The 23,009-nt window shown below is 41.6% G+C and overlaps 1 protein-coding gene across 1 annotated transcript; it reads right to left on the reverse strand.

Annotated features, from left to right (window-relative positions):
• Positions 1–849: 849 nt before the first annotated feature.
• HACD1 (3-hydroxyacyl-CoA dehydratase 1) lies at positions 850–22,642 on the reverse strand. Its single transcript, XM_047066514.1, has 7 exons — positions 22,386–22,642; positions 13,028–13,145; positions 12,822–12,840; positions 12,444–12,532; positions 9,337–9,458; positions 4,334–4,512; positions 850–1,003 (listed from the first exon to the last, which is right to left on the reverse strand). The coding sequence occupies exons 1-7, from the start codon at positions 22,640–22,642 to the stop codon at positions 921–923; spliced, it is 867 nt and encodes a 288-aa protein (XP_046922470.1). The 3' UTR covers positions 850–920.
• Between the last annotated feature and the right edge of the window lie 367 nt (positions 22,643–23,009).

Raw genomic sequence — 23,009 nt, forward strand, 5'->3', positions numbered from 1 at the left:
TCATACCCCAAAGCTTTTCATTACCTAAGTACCACAAAGAGATTATCATGATTTTTATTAGATGAGTCTAGGTACAGAGAAACCTTTTGCAGCCAGAGTTCTGACTATAATGTTATGATCAGACCCAATGTTATGCTTTTGTTTTTTACAAGTGAGGCACAGGATATACTCATTCTTTCTAATCCCTTAAAATCCTTACAGTTGAAAAGGTGGTCCTTGAAGGTTAATTCAAATAGAAATAAATTTGCTTAGTGGTATATGTAATTTTAACAGCCTAGACATATATTCAAAGAATATTTTCCAATTGTGACATCTGTTTGGATATTTTGTTATATGGCTACTTTATCAAAAGTCCTACCATAGCCAATTATGTCCATGTTTCCAAAAATTGTTATTAATCAAAAATGCTGCCATCTAACTTGTAAGAAACAGATCTTGGGTTCAGGAAATACCAATACATTACTAACAAGTTATTATAATTCTGCATTTACTTTCATTTATAAATATCATATAAATATCACCGCCAAGTATCATAATGTTAAATCATTAAACTCATTTGTAAATATTGATTTAAAAACCTTGGAGCATACGCTGCAAAAACAAAAACAAAAAAACTTGAGTAAAGCTAAAAACAAAAACAAAAACAAAAAAAAGTATTTTTTTTCCAGGTAACACAGCCAATTATTTTCTTCATGATCATCACCTACCCGGGAGTTGATAATAAACACACGCACAGTTTTTATAGGAAACTGACCTTGCACAATGTGAAGACAAATATTGGCAAATACCACATCTCAAGTTATATTCTAAGAAATCATACAAGCTGTAATATTTCATAAAGTTGTTTATTCTTGTTATTAAAACTTGGACTCAAGTAATCCGGGTTATTCTGGAAAAAGCACCTTGTTTGCAGGGATCACTTAATCATCCTTTTCTACAATCACCTCTCCATGAAGCACCTTTCTTCTTTGGCGTAACATGTGAAAATAGAGTTGTGGAAACACTGATTGAAAAAAAAGAAAACAAAAGAAGGTACTGTTGAAAATTATTTATACTAGAAAGTTCTTCCCAGTAGCAAGCTTTGAGGGCAAGCACATCATCCACCACCTCGGCCTTCCCAAATATTCACAGAGCTCGGGGAAAGAGTAGAAATGTGGGCCTCCACATACCATATGCCTACACGTTTTACAGGCTCACCTCCTTTGATTGCATTTTTTTACACATTGAAGGTCTGTGGTAACCTCACCTCGAGCGAGTCTGTTGGCACCATTTTTCCAACAGCCTCTGCTCATTTTGTGTCCCTGTGCCGCATTTTGGTAATTCTCACAAGACTTCAACCTTCCTCATTATTATTATTATCGTACTTGTCATGGCCATCTGTGATCAGTGGTTAGGACTCGCTGAAAGCTCAGCTGACGGGGAGCATGTTCTAGCAACAAGGTATTTTTAAATTAAGATGTGAACACTGATGCCATTGCACACTTAACAGACTACAGCATAATGCAAACCTAACTTTGGTATGCACTGGGAAACCAAAAAATTCATCTGACTCACTTCATGGCAGTAATAGCTTTACGGCAGTGGCCTGGAACTGGACCCACAGTACCTCCAGGGTATGGCTGTAATGCCATTAACTGCTGGGGATTCTGGAGCAAAGTTAAATGTCTTGATAAATGTACCTTTGTAATGACCTGGAAGGCCACGTTTGAATTTAGAACTCTGTAACTCTTTGGAATCCTGTGCTAGAACATTCCAGCACAAGGAAAACTGCCCCCACCTGGCCCCCTTTTCTCTGATCCACTGGCTATTCCGTTACCACTCGGGGTCTCATGAACATGTATGGACATCTACGCCCACACGACCCAACTGTATCCATACCCTTCATACACAGCTGCCCTTCGGCTACCCCTTGATCTCAGGACTGTTTTCACTGGTGACATGGTTTATCCCTCAGGAGAACAGACTGGGGAAGAGGCCTATCTGTGCAGTCCCTAGGTGCATGCACGCTCAGCACCACTTGGGTCACAAATTCCATGATCCCAGGTGTCTAGAAGGGGAGGGGAGGCCTGTGTGGAGAATGATCAGTGGAGGGCCAGAACGCCGAGAGCAGAAGCCTCTCTTGGTTGGGTATATGGCTATTCTGCTATATACACACTTATGTATATGCATTAAGTCAGTTAGACAAAGGGTCATCTGCCCTTCCAAATTTGAAGAATTACTTTGAGCCCATTTGAACCAGGGCTTTTAAACTATAGTGTAAATGTTAGTGGGTATACAAATTAACATCAGCTATAAACAACATAAATATTTGTAAAAATATCTCTGAAAATGATGAACTGAATTATTAAAATCAATTAACTAACAACAACAAAAAAAGCTTTGAATATCTTGCTCAGGCAACTTTAGTTAACTATTTTTAGAACTTAGCCCACATGGAAGAAAAATACACAACGGATTTTATTCTTTTTAATTTAGGTATCACCCATCTTGATAAATGTAATCATCGTATCATACCCAGGGGCCTGAACATATTCAGGTAAAATATACTTAAACCTAACTGACCAGTTATTGAAAATACTTCTATCACATTCTGAGTAGTGTAGTGGAAGGGCAGGCTTGAGTTCAAACCCTAGCCTTATTTACTACCTGGGTGGTTTGTAAGCCATGTCTGTAACGTCCTCATTGCGATGTCCTCTAATCTGTAATGTCATTATTGAAAAATGAGAGTAGCACTTCTTTTGAGTACTATTCGCAGGACTGTTAATACAGTCAATGAACAAAGTAAAACTAGCTGTATTACAGCTAATATTAACGATCCAGTGGAAAACATCCCCCTGGCTGACGGATGCTCCAGCAAGTGGGACCCTCACGGAACCATCAGCATCGCGAACGGAGCTCCTAGTGACACGGGCCAGAGTCTACGTCTCTCAGGACACCACTAAACACACAACCAACAGTTACTAGTTTGATGGTTTCCAGCCATGACCTGTTGGGCCTCGGGTTTCTGTGGAGATGCCTCCGCAGTTACAAGGAAGAGGGGGACCCGATTCCCAAACCTGTAACTAGGATATAAACGGAAGCAGGCCGTGGCCCTGCGCCAGGCATGGTGCCATTCACCAGACGCTGCGGAAGCAGAGGGCGCACACGGGTGCCACAGACATTCCACCCCTCAGCCCTCCCAAACGGCCGCTGGTGGATAATCTGATGACAGTTAGGCCCAACTGACAGAAGATGAGGGGAATAAATGCACTGTGTGACCGTCAAGTCAATGCCAATTTTGAAAAAGCTTCAAAGTTAGAGGCCTCAAGGGGCTGGCCAAGTTTTATGTGCACCCCCATTACATAAAATATTTTATATCGTGTCGATGCAGATTTTAGATGCTATAAACTCTGCTTATTTCCTTGGCTCCCTCACGGACTTTAGAGTCTCTAATTTTATTGAGAAAAGTAAATAACGGTCTTGTTTTACTTGTGTATTTCCTGCTGGTGACTATCAAAATTTGACCAAAAAACATTAACCCTGTGGGTATTTACATGAAGTGAGTAAAGCCTCATCAATTCACTGCAACCTACTGAAAGGGGACAAGAAATTAGTGAAGAGGCTGAATTATTCAAAATATTTTAATGGGGCACCTAGATGGCTCAGTCTGTTAAGCATCCAAGTCTTGATTTCAACTTAGGTCATGATCTTGAAGTTCATGGGTTCAAGCCCCGCTTCGGGCTCTCTGCTGTCAGTGCAGAGCCCGCTTGGGATTCTCCCTCCCACCCTCTCTCCCTCAGCCCCTCTCCCGCTCGGGCATGCTTGCACTCTCTCTCTCTCAAAAATAAATAAACATTAAAAAAATATTTTTAAAAAAGCACCTTTGTTATTTTCTAGTACATAGAGCGACACACACAAGACTAAAAAGTAATCTTGAATAACTTTTCCAAGTATATGCTCAAGGAATAGATAGAAATGACCCGACATTTTCTTGGATAAAATGTTTATCTTCAGAGAAATAATTCTAAATGCTGGCAAACAGTTCACTGATGTGGGCTCTATCTTTTCTTTAAAAAGAAAAAAAGTCGTATTAAGCTTCTCTTTAAATGATTTTGAGAAGGCAGTCATTTGTGTATCAATTTACCTACCTTTTTCCTTATAACTAGGAAACAGTCTTTTTTGACTCACTCTTCAATTATTTAAAATTATGAATTTTAAATGTGGGGTTGAACAGAAGTTTTGATGTATTTGTAAGCCATTATGCTGCCTTGCTTATTAAGCCAGCATATCATGATACTTTACAAAAACTTTCACAGCATCTGCTAAACCAAAGTACTAATAACCACATACTTACGTGGTATATATGAGGCCATGGTTATAAGAAGAAAATAATAGTAGTCAAAAGAGACATTGTATTTATTAGGAAGTCTTATTGAAAACATTCCTGTCTTCTTCACGTAGGGTAAGGCAGCATATATTGTAAGAAGTTCACCAGCAACTCCAACAGGGTATAAGATGATAAAAAAATTGTATCTGGAGAAAAGAAAGACCTCAAGGAATTATTTTTCTAGGGCAATGACTGGATTTGACATCATCATTCTTTTGCTACTACTGTCTTTAAACCTAAAAATTCATCCTGCACATAGTTACAATGCCCCTCACGGGTTAGTTTTCTCTACTTTAATTATTTGCTTATAAATTTAATGATCTTCCTTTTTTCTCATAGCAGTTTCCATTTTAAGATGGCAAGATCTTAATAAAATAAGAAGTCAACTTACTTTACAGTACTGAAATAATGGTATACATGTTAAAAATATATATGTAGTTTTGTATTGCAAAGCACGTAAGCGTTGTAAATACTGTAAAGTACCTGTACGGATTATAAGGTATTGTAAAGGTAACTTCTTTGACACCTGAAATCAGAACTGAACGAGTCACTTACTGGTCAGGAGCAGTGCTTTAAAAGACCAGTTATGATCCTAACTTTATATCTACATCTTGAAATTACCAAAGGGGTTCTCTGGAGGCATTTGAAAACCCTGTTGTGGTTACTAATTAAAAGAGAATTAATTACCATTTCAGAAAACTGAAATAATACTACCTAAAGTTTCCATAACTACTAATGGATATATTGTCTAAAACTGCTTTCATAACAAAACAAGAAAGACAAGTTGTTTCCAAAATTCCCACATTAAAGGAACAACTTGCTTAAAGCAGAACTGAGAAGGTTCTTTCCAAAACCCCAAATCACAAGCTTGTTCATTTGGGCTATGGCGGGGTCTCTAACACAGAGTAGCCAGCCGTCACTTCCACCTGCAGTGAGAGAAACATTCTGCAAGTCTCTGCGGGCCTCCAGCAGAAAGAGCAGCAAGGACCCAAGGCGACAATGTTTCTCCATTAAAGAAAATCATTTTTCTCCAAGGCAGTTACCACAGAAAATAAAGGTCAAAATCTCGGTGGAAAAAGAAAGAAATCAAATCAATCCATATTTTATTTAATCATGTTGTTGGCATTAAGATAATATTTGTAGAGAAAAGTTAAAATCATCAGCATGGCAGGAAACTGGTGATACCAAGTACGCCAAGGGCATACAAGGATAAGAGATGGGAGAGGAACAGAATTATTTGCCAAAATAAACCAAGTGGTGAAAGAAAAGACCAATGATCCTTTTACTGTCCCTGTTTATCCCCTCCTTGCCTTGGGTATATCATCTGCTTTCTTACTAGTCTTTGTAATTTGTATATTATTTAAATCACTCTTTTCCAGTCTTAATGTCCTAACTCAATTTAAAATCATATAACTGAACATTTTATAAGCCCTTCTCCAGTAAAACATTCAAACTTATTTACGTGGTTTTTAAACTTTATGTGACTCTCCAATGAGTTTTTTGGAAGCATTGTTCTTCAACAACAACAAAAAACCCTATCACTCCTAGAGTGAACTAGTTTAAGGCCTTCGGCCACTGATTATTTTTAATGTAATGAGAAAGAATTATGTCATTTACTTTCTTTGCACTTTAAAAAGACTGCACATCACCAACTCTCTAAGTTCGGATGGCAGCATGAGAAATTTAACTCCTTATTGAGAAAAAGATATAATGCCTCCTTTAAAATTCCCAATTGGCACCTAAAATTTTTTTTGAAGGGAATGCATTTTCAAAATTAAAGTGGAAATTAACATAAAAACAACAATATACAAGTACCTATTCAGTGGACTTTTCTAGGAACACTTCTAACACATAAACAGCATCAAAGTATATTCAAACTGTCAGAGTAGGCCGGCTACTTACAAATAAGAAGCCATTCTTAAAGTGGAACTTTTATTTGAGAACAGAAGCTTCAACATTTGAACATAAATACAAATATTATTTTAGGTTTTTTAATGAGGTTGGCAAATACGCCTGGGAACTTAAGATTTTTGACATGAAATAAAATGATTCGTGATTACGATTAACTGACATGTATCATGCTAACATGGACATTTCAAAGCTGAAAGATTTTATAGTACCTGGTTTAACATTAATGCAATTGAGGAAGGATTTCTGAACAGCAAATTTAAACATGCAATGGCAGAGCTTTGAACTTTTCTAGAAATTCAACACATGCAAAATGCATTCTAAAAGGCAGACAGACAAAACATTTAAGACATGTGCCTTTCACAAACAAACTGTATAAATATGGCAAGTGAAGAAACTATCTCATGAATTAGTATTTTCGAAGGTGCCAGAAGTCTGGAAGACTGGGATCGTGCAAGATGGCACTGAGGTATATTCTAGGATTAGTCTGGTGACACTCCAAACCGCCAACTGTGTGAAAGGCCCAAATGGTCAAAGCGGAAGAATGTTCAGTTACAGTAAGAATAAAACCAACAAACATACGTCTATGGGAGCACAACCTTCTTACGACAGACAATATGTTTAAGTTCAAATGACAATTTTGAAGCATTTTCAAGAAACAAAATGGGTCAGCCACAAATGTCTAAAAGGAGCTGGGGCACATAAAAAAAAGTGTGAAAGAATATAAATCCAGTTAATGGTGAGTATCATGACAGAGGGGTATTATAAACAATTTAAAAGGTTTTTTTCCTTTATTTTTGATTTTTTATATATTCAACAGTTCATTGTATTTGAACATGTGTAATACAGGAGTTAGGAAAAAGGAGTAACTACTTAAAAAAAAGTGTTAGGCTTTTAATATACGGGGATCAAAATCAAATCTGACGCTAGTTGTATGCTTACTTTCAAACTAGTTAGGAATGTGTTACTATAAATATCAGCGTTTTAAAAAATAGAAATAAGGGCACCTGGGTGGCTCAGTCGGTTAAGCATCTGACTTTGGTTCAGGTCATGATCTCATGGTTCATGGGTTCGAGCCCCACGTCGGGCTCTGTGCTGACAGCTAGGGGCCTGGAGCCTGCCTCAGATTCTGTGTCTCCCTCACTCTCTGCCCCTCACCCACTCATACTCTGTCTCTCTCTCTCTCAAAAATAAATAAACAAAAAAAAACTTTTTTATATAAAAAACAAAAATATGGGGGCACCTGTGTGGCTCAGTCACTTAAGTGTCTGACTCTTGATTTTGGCTCAGGCCATGATCTCACAGTTTGTGGGATCGAGCCTTGAAGCTGGGCTCTGAACTGACAGCACAGAACCGGGAGCCTGCTTCGGATGCTGTGTCTCCCTCTCTCTCTACCCCTCCCCTGCTTATCTCTGTCTCTCAAAAATTATAAATACATAAATAAATAAACATCAAAAAAATTTTTTTAAATAGATATATGGATATGGCATTGTTTATGATATCTCAAAGCAGGCCTTCTACTATTAACAAACTGGAAATTATCTAAATTCTAGCAACAGAGAACTGGCCAGTCATACTACGGAATACTGCCCAGCATTAAGAGTTACAGCTAGATCTAAATATTCCTGTTTTGACTTAAAAAAAAAAAAAAAAAAAAAGCCCCAAGATATAAAAAGCAAATACAATGTCATTCTACTTCTGTTTTTAGAAACTCACATTTGCATGTTCACATTTTCATTAACATGAAAAAGTCTGGATGGGTACATTGCAAACATCTTCCCTCCAGGGGAAGCGAGCTCGTGAGGTAGGTATAAGCAGGAACTTTCCGTGTTGATTCTATATACTTTGTACTTTTGAGTTTTTTACAACGAAAACATACTACTTCTGTTGTTTAACAGAAAATGTAAAGGATGCAAATATCGCCGAACTCTTGTACCCTACCTATGGAGAACAGACATAGAGGGGACAGACATAGAGGGGACAGACGTATCTGGGATAGATCTCTTTCACTCCAGTTGTCCTTCCCACCATCTGGCATTTCACATATCTGTGAGTGGTTTCATTTTTTGTCTCCTAGGTCATGAGAGGACAGAGTTTTTCTTGTGTTCAAACCTGCATCTCAGGTATGGAGGACACACACAACACGTGTTACTCTTGTAGCAACTGTATGACACAGGGAAGGAAAAAAACAAATCTACGCTGGCTGGTATGATTTGTTCTCCAAAGAGCAGTCTTGTTTTTATAATAACTTTGTAAAATATCAGGTGCTCAAAAAATTCAAACTTAAAAAAAAAAAAACATAAAAGTTGTTGCTTTAGAATAGACATATTTAGAACCCTTGAAATATAAATTTTGTTACATTCCAAATAATACAGTTTAGGTAAGTATGACCTTTAAAAATTTCTGTCTCTGCTACTTAAAACATACCAAAGAAGCTGACATTATAGGGGCACCTGGGTGGCTCAGTCCGTTAAGCATCCAACTCTTGATTTCGGATGAGGTCATAATCTCACAGTTTGGGAGTGGGAGCCCTGCATCGGGCTCTGCACTGGCAGCATGGAGCCTGCCTGCGATTCTCTCTCTCCCTCTCCCTGCCCCTCCCCTGCTTGAGCTCTCTCTCTCTCTAAATAAATAAATAAATAAACATTAAAAAAAAAAGAAGTTGACATTGTATATATAAGATCTTAAAAATTATGGATGCCAGATTACTAAAATAATTTAAATCATTCAGACAAAAGGCCATATTTTTGGCACTGTGTTTATTTAATAAAATTCAAAAAACTGTACATTTTGCTTTTAAAGAAAAATAAATGGCCAATTCAGGTTATTTAAGGATACTGATATAATTTGCCCTGCATTGATTTTACTCCAAATATATATCAATATGATTTTTCTCTGATCATTAAGTTAAGCCTTTAGAATGCAAGTTATTATACGGCTAACAGCCAAACAACAGCATCCTGGCATCACGGGGCTAAGGCACAAATTTCGGTTCGCTGATGTTAGCACACAAAACGCACATGCACAGGGCTGTGAGCAGTTACACCGCAAGACATCGCCACCTGGCCCATTTAATGAAGTATGGCAAGTGGTCGAGAAGACTGAATGTGTAGAAGGAATAGCGAGTGATCTCTGTCACAGTCCACGCGACCAGAAAAAGCACCACGCTCTCCTCATTCTGGATCTGCAGAATCACAGAGAAATCCACAGTGTTGTTTCACCTTGAACATTTTCCTCCGTGAAGACATTTCATTTTAGTTATTTACTATGTGTCTTTTATCGCATTGGAACGTTAGGGGTAGACCGAGGCAAGACAGCAAACTTCACACAGTCCCCATTACGTAATCCCATTATGACACACAACGCGACCGCGTCCGGGGCGGGGGAAGAGTCAAATCTCTACTGCTTTCTCTTCCTCAGCCCTCACTCCAGCTGCTGACCGAACCACCCGAGGACGACATCACCCCCTCAAAACCAGCATGGGAAAGATCTGACGCTCCAACTTTCCGGCGGTCACCTGATGACCCATCCTCCTGCAGCCCTGGCCCCTGCATCCGCCCACCCGTTTCCTGCTTCCACCACTGTAATTCGGGGCTCTTCTCCCATCCAGACTCCCGTAACAGCCTCCCGGATACCCGTTCCACTCTACTCTCTTCGTGGATGGAAGTTTTCTCTCAAAAGCAAAACAAACAAAAACACATTTGGAAGTAGCTCGTCTGTGACTTACAGGCTTCTCGGGCTCCCCATTGCTTACCAGGAGAAAGGGATAAAATCCTACCCCCTGTGCATGGTGATCAAGGTGTTTTTTACAATCTGAGCTCAGAAGTCTCTCCAACGTAACCTGCAATCTCTCAACACTCCACTACTACCTCTACCTCTCTCTCTCTCTCTCTCGATACCAATTTTGTATTATTTCCAGAACATGTTCTGAACGTTTACATCTTAACACATCCCTCCATGAGAATGCTACTTACTCACTTATTGGCTCCCATAGAAAACCGTCTCTCATCCTTTAAGATCCAGCTACATCACGCCCTCTGGAAAACTTTTCCCAAACCCTTCCTTTCACCCCAAGCAGGTATTTGTCTACCTTCCTTGTTCAGATCTGTATCATAACACTTGCCAATTGGTTTTAAAGTCTGTCTGCCTAACCCTTGCGTATCCCTCACTGTGCTATTTATACACTCCTTCCTCAGGGAAGCCTTCCTTCCCCTCCACAGGTCAGACTAAGTCCCCAAGTATATTGTAATATAATGCACTCATCTTGTTTCAAAGCACTAACACTAATATAATGAAACCATTACAGCTGACCCCTGCACAACGTGGGGGTTAGGGGCACCAACGCCCCCTGTGTAGTCAAGAAGCCTGTGTGTGTATAACTTTTGACTCCCCCAAAGCTTAGCTACTAAAAGCTTACTGGTGACCAGAAGCCTTACTGATAACACACAAACAGTTGATGAACACATTTGTATATCATATGTATTATATACTGTATTCTGACAAGAAAGTGAGCTAGAGAAAAGAAGACCCTATTAAGAAAAACTTAAGAGAAAATACACTGACAGTACTTTACTATATTTGTCCAAAAAAAAAAAAAATCTGCGTATGAGGAACACATGCAGTTAAATCGCATGTTGTTCAAGGTCAGCTGTATTTGCACATCTACTTGTCTACCATCTCTCCCAGCTACAGGCTCCACAAGGCAGGAACTGTACTTGTATTATGAACAGCCAGGTCCCCAGCACAGTCCCAGGCACAGAACAGATGTGCAGTCGGTATTTCTCAAATGATTCCACATCTGTATGACCGCACCCCCACTTCCCAACAGCCAGGATGCATGACAGCTGGGACCGCCCCATCCGTTTTTGTAAATCCGGACATTAGCACAGTATCAAGTGCATACAAGGCACTCAATAAATGTTGGCTAAGTTAATTAAAGAGTGGTGGAAAGGTGCCAGTGGGAAACTATTGTTGGAGACAATTAAATAGTAATATTCAGGCAGAGATCCTTTGGAGGATAAAAGAGAGCAGATGGGTCTTTTTTCTCTTGGGGGCGAGCAATCTGTTAGATTCTTTAACTTCTCTGCAGTAACGTTGGCCACCCCATCTTGTCCTTCTTTCTCCTTGGTCTTCAGATTCTTTGTAGTCCGGGCCCAGCTCTTACATTCGCTGTCTGGAATAGTCTCTCTTTTATTTTGTTAATGTTGGACTCCTGCTTTTAAACTGCATGGCAATCTGGATAAAAGGTCTGGCTCTCCATACGGCAGGCAGTCATTGCTAAGTGCATGGCGGGCACTGGCGAGGGCCCAGGTGGACTGAGTAAGGTGTGTGAAAGACACCGGTCGGAAGGGCTAACGTGCAGAGTGGTGAGAGGGCAGAAGGGCAGTGATCTGTCCCCACACGGACGGGGGCCAGTAAGTCTAGCAGGCAAGGGAAGGGAGTTACGGTATCATTTCAAGCAGACTAGGGACAAGAAAGGCATCTCAGGAATGGAAAGGAGGCCAGAGATCTGTCCTCAAGTAGACAGGAGACGCTGGCGGCTGTCAGAAGGTCAGAAGGGTCCATCTGGGAAATGTTTCTGTCATGGGTTTATAAGGCCCAGTGTCTTGACATAGTGAGCATGGTGTTTGTTTGTCTAAAAGGGTTTAAGCCATTAATTAGATTTAGGTCTGTCTCCTGTCATGCCTCAGTAAATAATATGCTAATTTCCCCTAAGTTCCTCAGCCCTTCCAACTTTCATTTTGCCTTCCCCATTTGCTCAGATCTACAGAACTGCATTTGCTTTTTTATGCCTGTTGCTATACCACCCCATGGTGAATGAGAAACAATAAACTGTTGACACTGATGACTTCAATACAGGATCAAAGACAATACGCATCAATAGGAAATAGAATTTTCAGTTCGTTATTTGACGGAATATGAATATTAATTTTAAAAGCTGAGAAACATCAGAGAGTAGACTGTGGACATAAATATCTAGTTTTGCTTGTGTTACAAGGTCATTCTACTAATGCACTAAGTTAATGGACAATCACACTTAAATCCAAACCCAGCCCTTTTCTGTCTAGTGGTTCTGTTTCCTGAAATACAGCAATGTTAATATTTTAGACTCCTATTAATAAAAAGCTTTTCTACAGGCTCCTGAAGAGAACACGTTAGCATCACTTACCGGTTTTATACTGTGAGTAATGAGCCACACCATAAAGATTCTTGAACTCACTTGGACCCCAGCCACAATCACAGAAGTAGGTACAATTCCTTAAAGAGAAAAACAAGTCAGGGGTGCCTGGGTGGCTCAGTTGGTTAAGCATCTGAATTCGGCCCAGGTCACGATCTTGCAGTTTGTGACTTTGAGCCCCACAAGGGGCCCTGCGCTGATAACAGAGAGCCGGCTTGGGATCCTCTGTCCCCCTCTCTCTCTGCCCCTCCCCGGCTCTCACACTCTCCCTCTCCCAAAAATAAACATTAAAAAACAAAAACAAAAACAAGTCAACCGCTGCCCTGGAGGCAATTTATATCAACAATAGAAATTAAATCAGAAACTCACCAATTAAACAGTGGACTATCTGTAAGCAAATAAAAAAAAAAACCACAAGTCAATAGCATGCAACATAAAATAAATCCCTGTGAACACTGGTTTTCTACAAATCCGTAGGTGGTATGTCATCAGCAAAATAAGACTGTCTTTGCTCAACAAACAATTTTTCAAATAAATATTACAACAATAGAAAAACAGCATCATAGGAAACTTACCTCAAGCAAGGCAAATGTCTGGAAAAATTTAAGCGTCTTCTGAATACTTTTATATAAACCTTTGTGTGTTCCTTTTTCCATATAAAAACGTACCATGGCAATAGCTAGAACCAACCACCTAGAAGAAATAAAAGTATTTTATAAAGTTCTACCAAAATGAACACCACTGAGCTTCCTACAAGGAAATGGTGTAGAGTAACGATATATATGTTTTATTATGTCCTCAGTTCATTATTCTTTTTAACAAAACCCACAGGAAGAAATGACATTGTTTTCATATGGGCTCTTCAAGGGGATGTACACAACATACTGGAGACCAACGAGACTCAAATGTCAAACAATATCCAGTTCGTGTTTGGTTTCAGCAGATAAACTGACGCACTGAAGAAATTGGCTTTATGTACCAAGTGAGGTTATTGCCAAGCATTTCATAATTATAGAAATACGTCTCAAGGTAAAAAGCTGTGAGTACAAGCACGTACTTACACAATATACAGTATATACTTATATGTAAGTATAAGTAAAAATCTTTCATAATAATTATGTTTTTAACATTCTTATTTATTTTTGAGAGAGACAGATTGTGAGCGGGTGGGGGTGAGGGGCAGAGCAGAGACACAGACAGAGAGGCACAGAATCCGAAGCAGGCTCCAGGCTCCGAGCTGTCAGCACAGAGCCTGATGCAGGGCTCGAACTCACGAACTGTGAAATCATGACCTGAGCTGAAGTCGGACACTTAACTGATTGAGCCACCCATTAAAAACAACTGTTGGGCCACACAAGACATACATACAGAAGGCCATATTATGGGCCTGCCTTAAAAGAATTTGCTTTACAAAAAGGACAAAATACATATGCCTTCCCTTTTCAACTTGCATTTGTACATGAAACAGAGGTTCTGTGCTGTGAATCAAGGGTACTTCAAACACAAGCTACACCTGAGGAGAACAGCTTTCTCACCCTATGCCCAATCTGCTAGAGACACTCATGAGAGTTAATTTTTTTTCCAGTTCCCCTCACAATTACAAGAGCACGTTTAGGTCTGAAAAAGTTGCACCATCTATAACTTTTTAAAATCTTTACTAACACACCCATGGAAATGAGTATTTAAAAACCCCAGGCTTTTAATTCAGTGGTCTCCAAAGTGTCTAGTTAAATGGGTTTGTGAATGACAACATTTTGATACGGTTTTAACTTTTTAATTTAAGAACACTCATAAAATGGACAAACTGCTTAAAGGTTCCCGCAAAGAAACTACTGGTTGAATATGATGAACATGGGCAACAAGGTCAACAGAAGAAGATGGCGGCAGGCACTTCCGCTCCAGGCACTCATATTCCTCCTCAGCACACACCAGGCGAAAGCAGAGGTGTTCCTATGACAAGAAGTCAGGTAAAGTCTGGAACTATCAGCGAGACCTTCAAAATGGGGAACTGTTAATGATAACAGTGATGATAATAATCGGTGAACTTTCAGAATGCTTTCACGTTCTAGACAATATTCTAAATGCGTGTTTAACATACTAATATTTCATCCTCACAAAAGCCTTGTGAGGTAGGGACTGCTATTAACCCATTTTAATGCTGAGGAAATAGGCAGAAAAGGTCACAGAGCCAGGCAGCTGGGATGTAAACCCATCACTGAGCTCAGAGTCTATGCTCTTGAACCATGATGCTATACTGGTCTGGCTCTAGGTAGATACTGTGTCTTGGGATACTAGTTAATCACAATATTTCATATATTTAAGTTACAAGTAAATTTTAAAATGTATACGAAGAGGGGTGGCCTGGGTGGCTCAGTTGGTTGAGTGTCCTACTCTTGGTTTCGGCTCAGGTCGTAACCTCATGGTTTGTGAGTTTGAGCCCCACATTGGGCTCTGTTGCTGGCAGCATGGAGCCTGCTTGGGATTCTCTCTTTCCTTCTCTCTCTGCCCCTCCCCTGCTCACGCTGTCTCTGCCTCTCTCAAATAAATAAATAAACTTAAAATAAATAACTTATTTATTTAAACAACAAATAAATAAACTTAACAAAAGTTATAAGGAGAATTATGCTCAAATATTTTCACTGATAGTAGTGTAATATCAAAAAGGTTGGAAGGCCACTGTTGTAGATGAGACAGTCAACAGGCAGAGATGTCAAGTGACTTACCCTAAGTATTAAGGTCAGGGGTCTAGTTAGACATAGAACCCCTGAGGTCTCTTAATCCCCCATGCTATTCTGTCTCCACAATACCCCAGCTTTCCTAGATTCAACTGATGGCTTCATCCCATAGTGAACCAACATTGAATTCTGTGCTGGGCTAATCTGGGTGATGTTTTAGGTGCCTTCCAGGTTTAAAATGTTATGATTTCATTATCTCCAATTCTAAGTCCCTATATACTAACAATAAGAAAACAAACAGCTTAGTAAGATATTTAAATTCACATTTTCCATCCACTGTCCTCTTTTTTTTTTTTTTAGGAAAATCCAAATTAGATTTTTATAAAAGATCATTCTGAGAGGTAATTACTAACGTACCAAAGCATTCATCCAAGGATTCGTTTAGATGGCAAGTTCTCTACGATGTTAAATAGCATGATATAAAAAGCCCTGCATAAGAACTTGGTAACAAATTCTACTGTTGTTCCATAGGTGGCAGTATTGTACCACCTAGTGTGGTATTAGAATACCAATCACTAACTTGTTTGAAATAAAAAAAAAAAAAAAATTAATACTCTGGGTGGGGTTAGAAAGGACCACCTCTCATCTATTTTTCAGTCAATATGGCCAAGAGCTAATCCAACCTAATCAGTGCTCACTTTCTAAGCCCACCATCACAAGGGAGTGACAAAGTCTCCCATAAGGGCCCTACATTTAACTAACTTTGGACTTCCTATATTCACTGGTTTAGTAATTGCGATTCAAAGAAAAAAAAATTCAAAAGCGATTAGAGCCTCTGCAACTGGGAATTCTTTTCCGGAAAGTTCTGTTTTTAAAAAATATGCTAGACCTACTGATCACCCAAATATGAACCCAGATAGATAGGCTGAGTCCTTGAGAAAAATACTCATTTTGTGAAATATACAAACATGTGCTCTATATGTAGGAGATTGCTTCATTCATTTCTTTATCCATTCATCTTCACATTCAGCACTTGTTGCTAAGCCAGGGAGAGTGCTATATGCTGGGAAATTAGAAATAAATAAGACATAGGCCTTGCCTCAAGAAACCATTAAATTAGTAAGTGGAGAAAACAAAACAACGCTGTAACAGGAGGTATGTGCCATAACTCACTCAACACACGGCTTCTCACCATGCCAGTATGCTACCATGACCCTGAAAAATCTTATCAAAGGAGTTCTTCTGTTTCTGGTGCTTCGTTTTCTACTGAGATTTCTTGGAGACAACCTGCTCCGTAAGGAACTTGGTTACCTAAACCTGCATCTTCTTTTCTTATTTCAATACTTCTTTCAAAATTTTAATTATGAACAACTTCAAATATATACAACAATACAGAAAATGGTATAATGAACCCCCGTGTGTCCACTGTCCAGCTTCCATCGTTATCATCTTACGGACAATCCTGTATTATCCAAACCTCTATTCACTTCTCTCCTCACCATCCCCCTCCCTCATTATTTTGAAGGAACTCTAATAGATTCTATAGTTTGATTCATAATAAAAGGATTGCTTTCAATAAACATTACCATAATACCATCATCCCATGTGAAAAATTTTAACGATAACATCTTAGATCACAAAATGTAGAGTCAGGATACAAATTTCCTCAATTGTCTCTCAACTTTAAAAAATCATGATTGAAATAAGGTTCGTAATTAGTTGCTTTGTCTTTCATGATTTATTTAATCTATAGGCTTCCCCTCCCTTCCTCTATCCACTCATTTCTCCCTCTCTTTCTTGTGAAACTTGTCTGTTGAGGACACCGAGTGGTTTATTCTGCAGAGTCATCCTACATCTGGGTTTTGCTAATCACACACCCACGTGCCATTTATTACGTTCTTCTGTCCCCTGTATTCCCTGTTGACAGTTCCAGAGGCTTGATCAGACAGATTCACACTGGAGGCTAATTTCTAAGTTATGCTGTGCCCTTCCCTAAAGAGCACATAATTCGTGGCTGTCCCTCTTGTCTGTAATGTTAGCAGTCATCGCTGATCATTGCCCAGATCCATTAGTTCAGCAGTTATGGAGAAGTGATGATATTCTAATTTTATCATTTCTTCTTGACACCTCCTATAAAGTAGCCATTTGGAGACTTGCGCCCCTGGGCTTTGATACATCGTTCATCGACACCACTAAACTTCCTTTCCTAAACTAAAATGAAACTTTTATTTCCCAGCCAACACGTGTGTCAATTTACTGCACGTAGATACTCATGCCAATGGAATTAAGCTGAAAGGTTCACAAAAGAAAAAAAAAAAAAAACACAGATAAACTAGACATTGTCAAGATTAAGACCTTCCACTCTTTGAGAGACACTGTGAGGAGAATGAAAAACCAAGCCACGACTAGGAGAAAATATTTGAAACATATATTGGAGAAAAGACTTCTATCCATACTATATTAAAAAAAAACCTTGGAATTCAGTAATGGAAAATCAAACAACATCATTAAAAAAATAGGTATAAGGGGCGCTTGGGTGGCTCAGTCAGTTAAGCGTCCAACTCTGGCTCAGGTCATGATCTCGCGGTTTGTGAGTTTTTGTGAGTTCAAGCTCCGCGTCAGGCTCTGTGCTGACAGCTCAGAGCCTGGAGCCTGCTTTGGATTCTGTGTCTCCCTCTCTCACTCTGCCCCTCCTCTGTTCTCTCTCAAAAATAAATAAACATTTTTAAAAAAATTTTAAAAACAGGCGTAAGATTTGAACAGACACTATTACCAAAAAAGATATACAATTGGTAAGTAAATGCATGAAAAGATGTTCCGTGTCATTAGTCACTAGGGAAATGCAAAATAAAATCACATTGCGATAACACAATACACCCATTAGAATGTCTAAAATTACAATGACTGACCCTATGAAGTGTTGGTGAGGATGTACAGAAGCTGGAACTCTCATTCATTGCCCATCAGGATGTAAAATGGTACAATCACTCCCGAAAAGTTTGGCAGTCCCATATGACCCGGTCATTCCACCCACAGGTATCCACCCATGAAAAATGAAAGCGTATGTTCAAAGACTTGTGCATGAATGCTCACGGTAGTGTCACAGCCCAAAACTGGGAAGAACCGAAATGTCCATCAACAGATGAATGGATCAACAAGTTGTGGTAGATCCATTGTATGGGATAAAATATATGTCTGTTACTTAACATTTGCGGAAATGGATATGCCTGAACTGTGGGTTTGGTACTCTAATAACTCACACTATTTACACTCTGAAACTATCTTAAATAGTTTCTCTTTCTGTGTCGAACACCCCGCTGATCATATCCATGATCTTTTTATTCCTTGTAATACTCTCACAAAGTAGTTGTGTTGTTCCAATTTACAGATAAGAAAACTCAGGGGCAGAGAGGTTAAGTAACTTATCTGAGGCTACCTGGCTAAAAAGGAGAGAAGGACAGCCTTTAACCAACACCTTATTGTGCTATTTACAGGTTAAAACCTAAATATGTTAGCAAGGTGTTTAAGGCCCTGTGCAATGATCCAGGGTCCCTATCCAGCTTCATTCCTCCTCTCCCCGCCACCACACACACACACACACACACACACACACACACACACACTTCAGGCCCACTTGTTATTGCCTCAATAACACGTCTAGGAATGTCACATCTGTGTACTCTAATTCACGCTGTTTCCTCATCCATGCCTATGAAATCCCACTGATCTTTCAAAGCTCAGTTGAAATGCTATGATCTCCACCACAAAGCTTTCTCTGATTCCCACTACCTGTCTGACCTGTCACCTCTGCTGAGCACCTATTTCACTGTCTTTTATTGCAATATATAAATGCCCCAGGTTACACTTCTTCAAGGACAGAGCTTAAAATATTTATCTCATGTCTCTCATTTGACCAAGGAAAAGGCACTTAACATGCCTGGGCTCAAAAGTCCTGAAAAGGAAAACAAAACAAAACAAAACAAAACCAGAGAGAGAGAGAGAAAGAGAGAATACATCCACTTCTCTGGTCAAGTATCTATTATGAACAAGTACCATAAAAATCCTCACATCCTTTAAAGGTGTAATTCTACTCCTGGGAACTCATCTGAAGCTACTGACTTAACAGAAACAAAAGCAAATTGTCATTAGGAGAACGATTTAAGCCATTATACACTCTGATGGAACCATGAAAGAATATATTTATGAAAACCACGCAGAAATATCTAGTAGAATATTACGTGAAAATAAACTATATAATAGAGCAGATACTATAACCACAATGCTCTATAAGATGCATTTTGGAGCTTACACTGTAATGGGGAGGGGGGAGAGATAATGGACAATAACAACAAGCCGAATTAGTAAAATACGCTATACAGTTATACGGCAATAAGTGCAATGAGAAAAATCAAGCATGCAAGAGGAATAATAGCATAATGGAGACATGTGCTATTTGAATGAAGATAGCTAGGGAAGGCATCCCTGAAAATGGAGATTTGAATGAAATTCTGAAGGAAATTAGATACTCACATGAAAGCTAAGAAAAAAACAGAAGGTCGTGCTAAGCTCAGAGAATTAGGCAAGTTTTTTTTTATTATTTTTTTTAACGTTTATTTATTTGTGAGAGAGAGAGAGGGACAGAGTGTGAGCAGGGGAGGGGCGGAGAGAGAGGGAGACACAAAATCTGAAGCAGGCCTCAGGCTCTGAGCTGTGAGCTCAGAGGCTGACACGAGGCTGGAACTCACACACTGTGAGATCATGACCTGAGCCGAAGTCGTTGGACACTAAACCGACTGAGCCATCCAGGTGTCCCTAGGCAAGTTCTTTTTTACCGTTATATAAATACTTCTTATCTCTTTGTTGTTTTCAAAAGTATTACAAAAAATTGATGAATTTCAAAGTTCTGCTGAAAGAGAAAAACAAAATAAGTTAAATGGATAAAAAGAACCTCAGCTAACCCCTCTGCTACCCATACTATTCGACGTCTACCTTTGTGTCTCATTTTCCACACCACAACCTTATTTGCCTCTATTCCCCCGATGCCACCCTTCAATTAGATCAAGACAATATGCCAGGCTTTCCTGCACCTCATGCCTATTTCTAGACTTTATCTCACTCAAAATATCTACCCTCCATATATGCCAATCCTATTCCTTCTTCAAATCTCAATGTCTCTAGAAAGCCTGCAAAGAGTTACATGGATTATTCCATTTTGGTGTCCTTGGCTTTTAAACAGAGATGAAAATGACAAAACAACCTTCTCAATATAGGCAGGAGACAGATACAAGTTTCAGATACACAGTAATAGGCTGGGCAGGTAGGAAAGAGAGGAACGAAGTGTGAGAACACAAAGGACACGGCATTTAATTCTGCTCCAGATGGGGTGGGAGACCTAGAAAACGTCAAAGAGGATGGCTTGACTTAGAAATCATATGAGGAATAAGGAAGATATGCAAACAGTGAACAGCCTGAGCAAAAAAGGAGAGCTGTGAATATAAAAATGCATGGTGCTTTGCCAGCACTAGGAGTTAGAGTTGATTTCAAATGCCACCAAACTGGAAATGAGAATCAGAGAGCATATTGCAAAGGCCCTTGAATGACAAACAGCCTAAATCCCTTAGGTAACAGTGAGGGGTAACGGGGAGTCACCGGAGGCTTTAAACTAGTTATGTTAGTTTTAAGGTTAACCCTGTTTTCAAAAGGGAGAGTGGATTGGAAAGGGAAGGGACAGCAGACCAGTTAACCAACAGCAGGTATTCCAAAAATGTTTATTAACTGGGTGAGGCTATCACAGGAGAGAAAATTCTTTCAGCTTCCACTCTATCTAAAGACAGCAGGTATAGTGGGTACTCAATTGTTCTCCAGTTGCTCTGAATATATTATTTTTCTCTTTCAAGATTATAAAGCTTACTAAAGCGTAAAGGCAAAGAAGCAGCACATCTCTGAAGTCAGACTGTCTAGGCTGAAATCCAAGTCTGACCCCTGCTGGTTGTATGATCTTGAGCAAATGACTTAACCACTCTGTGCCTCGGTTTCCTAATCTGTCAAATGTAGTATCTCATACCCCTCACAGAATGGTAGGGGACTAAAAACGACATAGTACATCTAAAGTAACCAACACAGTATTTGGCACATAGTAAATCCTCAATAAATATATGTTTCATCAACTGTATTTGGTATTCAGGATCACTCTAAACACATAATAAGCACTCAGTACTGGGTCACACCATTTATTCTTTGTCAATACCATTTTTCTATGAGCCCTGGAGAGTTTAAGATATTGAGCTTTCCTCCACACTTACATAGGTTAATACTTCACGTGCTAGTGGGAAAATCACTTCTTAAAAAGGCAATGCAATTTAGATACGGAAGAGCATTTTCTCAACAGGTCTTGAGAAGCAGTCGACACAGCAGTCACTTTGACAGCTCTCTGACGAGCGACAGTCATTGTGTAACCTTAACTTGTAAGTCACCCTCCAAGCCAGAAATAAAAGTAAGTACGGGGTATCAGTCGTCAAGTATGGGGCCATAAAGATGCTGGACACGAGCGCCGCACTCTGATAAGGCAGGCTTTCTAAGCTATCGTCCCAAGCAAGTAGCTCTGGGGCTCAAAAATATGAAAATCGCGGTGACATTAACAGTGAAGAAGACTCTGCCCAGCGACCTGCAGCACGAGGAAACGCACGGTGGGGGCCACCGGCCGGACAGCTCCGGGCTCGGGGGCGGCCGGACCCGGGCGTTTCTTCAACAGCAGCAGCAGCAGCAGCAGCAGCAGCCGGTAGCGGCGCCCGGGGCGGCCGGGCCGAAGCCGCCTCCCCCGCGGGTCGGCCCCGCATTCCTGCCCCGGTCTATACTTAACCTCCGGCCCGCGCCCCGGGCCGCCGCGCCACGCCGTGCACCGTATTAGGCAATGCCGGGCGAGCAGGGCCCCGGCCCCCCCCCCCCCCCCCGCCCCGCTCCGCTCCATTCAACGCCCGCGGCCGCGGCGGCGCCCGCGCCCCTCCCCCACGGCCGCCGCCCGCGCCCCCTCCCCGCGCCGCGCCCCCCCTCCCCGCCGCCCCGCGCCCCCCCTCCCCGCCGCCCCGCGCCCCCCCTCCCCGCCGCCCCGCGCCGCACGCACCCCGCGCGCCCGGCCCGCTCGCCCCGCGCCGCTGCGAGCGCCCGCAGCCCCGCCGGCGCCCCGAGCGCTGAGCGTCCCGGGACGGCGGCGCGGGGGTGGGGGGCGGAGGGAGACGAGGGCCCCTCGCGGCGCACGTACCCCGCGGTCATGGCGATGTTGTAGAAGGTGAGCCAGACGGTGGCCAGCAAGCCGAGGCGCCTCCTCTTGCCGGGGGCCTCCCGCTCCTCGCCGGCCTCCGAGGCGCCGCCGTTGGCGCCGTCCTCCTCGCTGGACGCCATGGTGGCCGTGCACCCGGGGGAGGTGGAAGACAGGGGAAGGGGAGCGGGAGGGGGCCCGGCCGAGCGCGCCGCTGAAGCGCCGCCGCCCGCTGCCGCCGCCTCCGTCAGGCGCCCCATGTGCCGCGCGCAGGGGGCTCGGCGCCTACTGCCCTGCCGCCCGCGGGGGGAGGAGCGGGCGCCCCCCGCCGCCGCCGCCGCCGCCCCGGCCGCCCCGCCCCCGGCCCTCGGGAGCGCGCGCGGCACGGGGGACCTGGCCGCCGGGCCTGGGAGCCCGGGCTCGGGGTCCCGCGAGCCCCCGGGTACGGTTTCGAGGCGGCCGTGTGGCTTCCGCTCCCACAGAAACCTGTCCGCTTCTCCAACTGGGGGAACCTCCTCTTAGAGAGACGCCCCACATGTCTCGGGAGCTGGCGCCGTGCCCCTTGCTAGTGCATTTAGTCGGGACGCACGGAACACACCTGACTTGCCGTGGTCCTGCCCCGCCCAA

Source organism: Lynx rufus, unplaced genomic scaffold, assembly GCF_022079265.1.
Source record: "Lynx rufus isolate CCGP_SWC_20201006 ecotype Redwood Valley unplaced genomic scaffold, mLynRuf1.p SCAF_7, whole genome shotgun sequence".
Classification (NCBI taxonomy): domain Eukaryota; kingdom Metazoa; phylum Chordata; class Mammalia; order Carnivora; family Felidae; genus Lynx; species Lynx rufus.

Excerpts from the sequence above, each read along its gene's own strand:
- HACD1 (XM_047066514.1), bottom strand. The coding sequence starts at position 22,642 with ATGGGGCGCCTGACGGAGGCGGCGGCAGCGGGCGGCGGCGCTTCAGCG. Across the intron at positions 13,146-22,385 it reads AACATCGCCATGACCGCGGG|GTGGTTGGTTCTAGCTATTG; the intron begins GTACGTGCGCCG and ends TATTTCTTCTAG. Across the intron at positions 9,459-12,443 it reads TTACTCACAGTATAAAACCG|ATCCAGAATGAGGAGAGCGT; the intron begins GTAAGTGATGCT and ends GTGATTCTGCAG.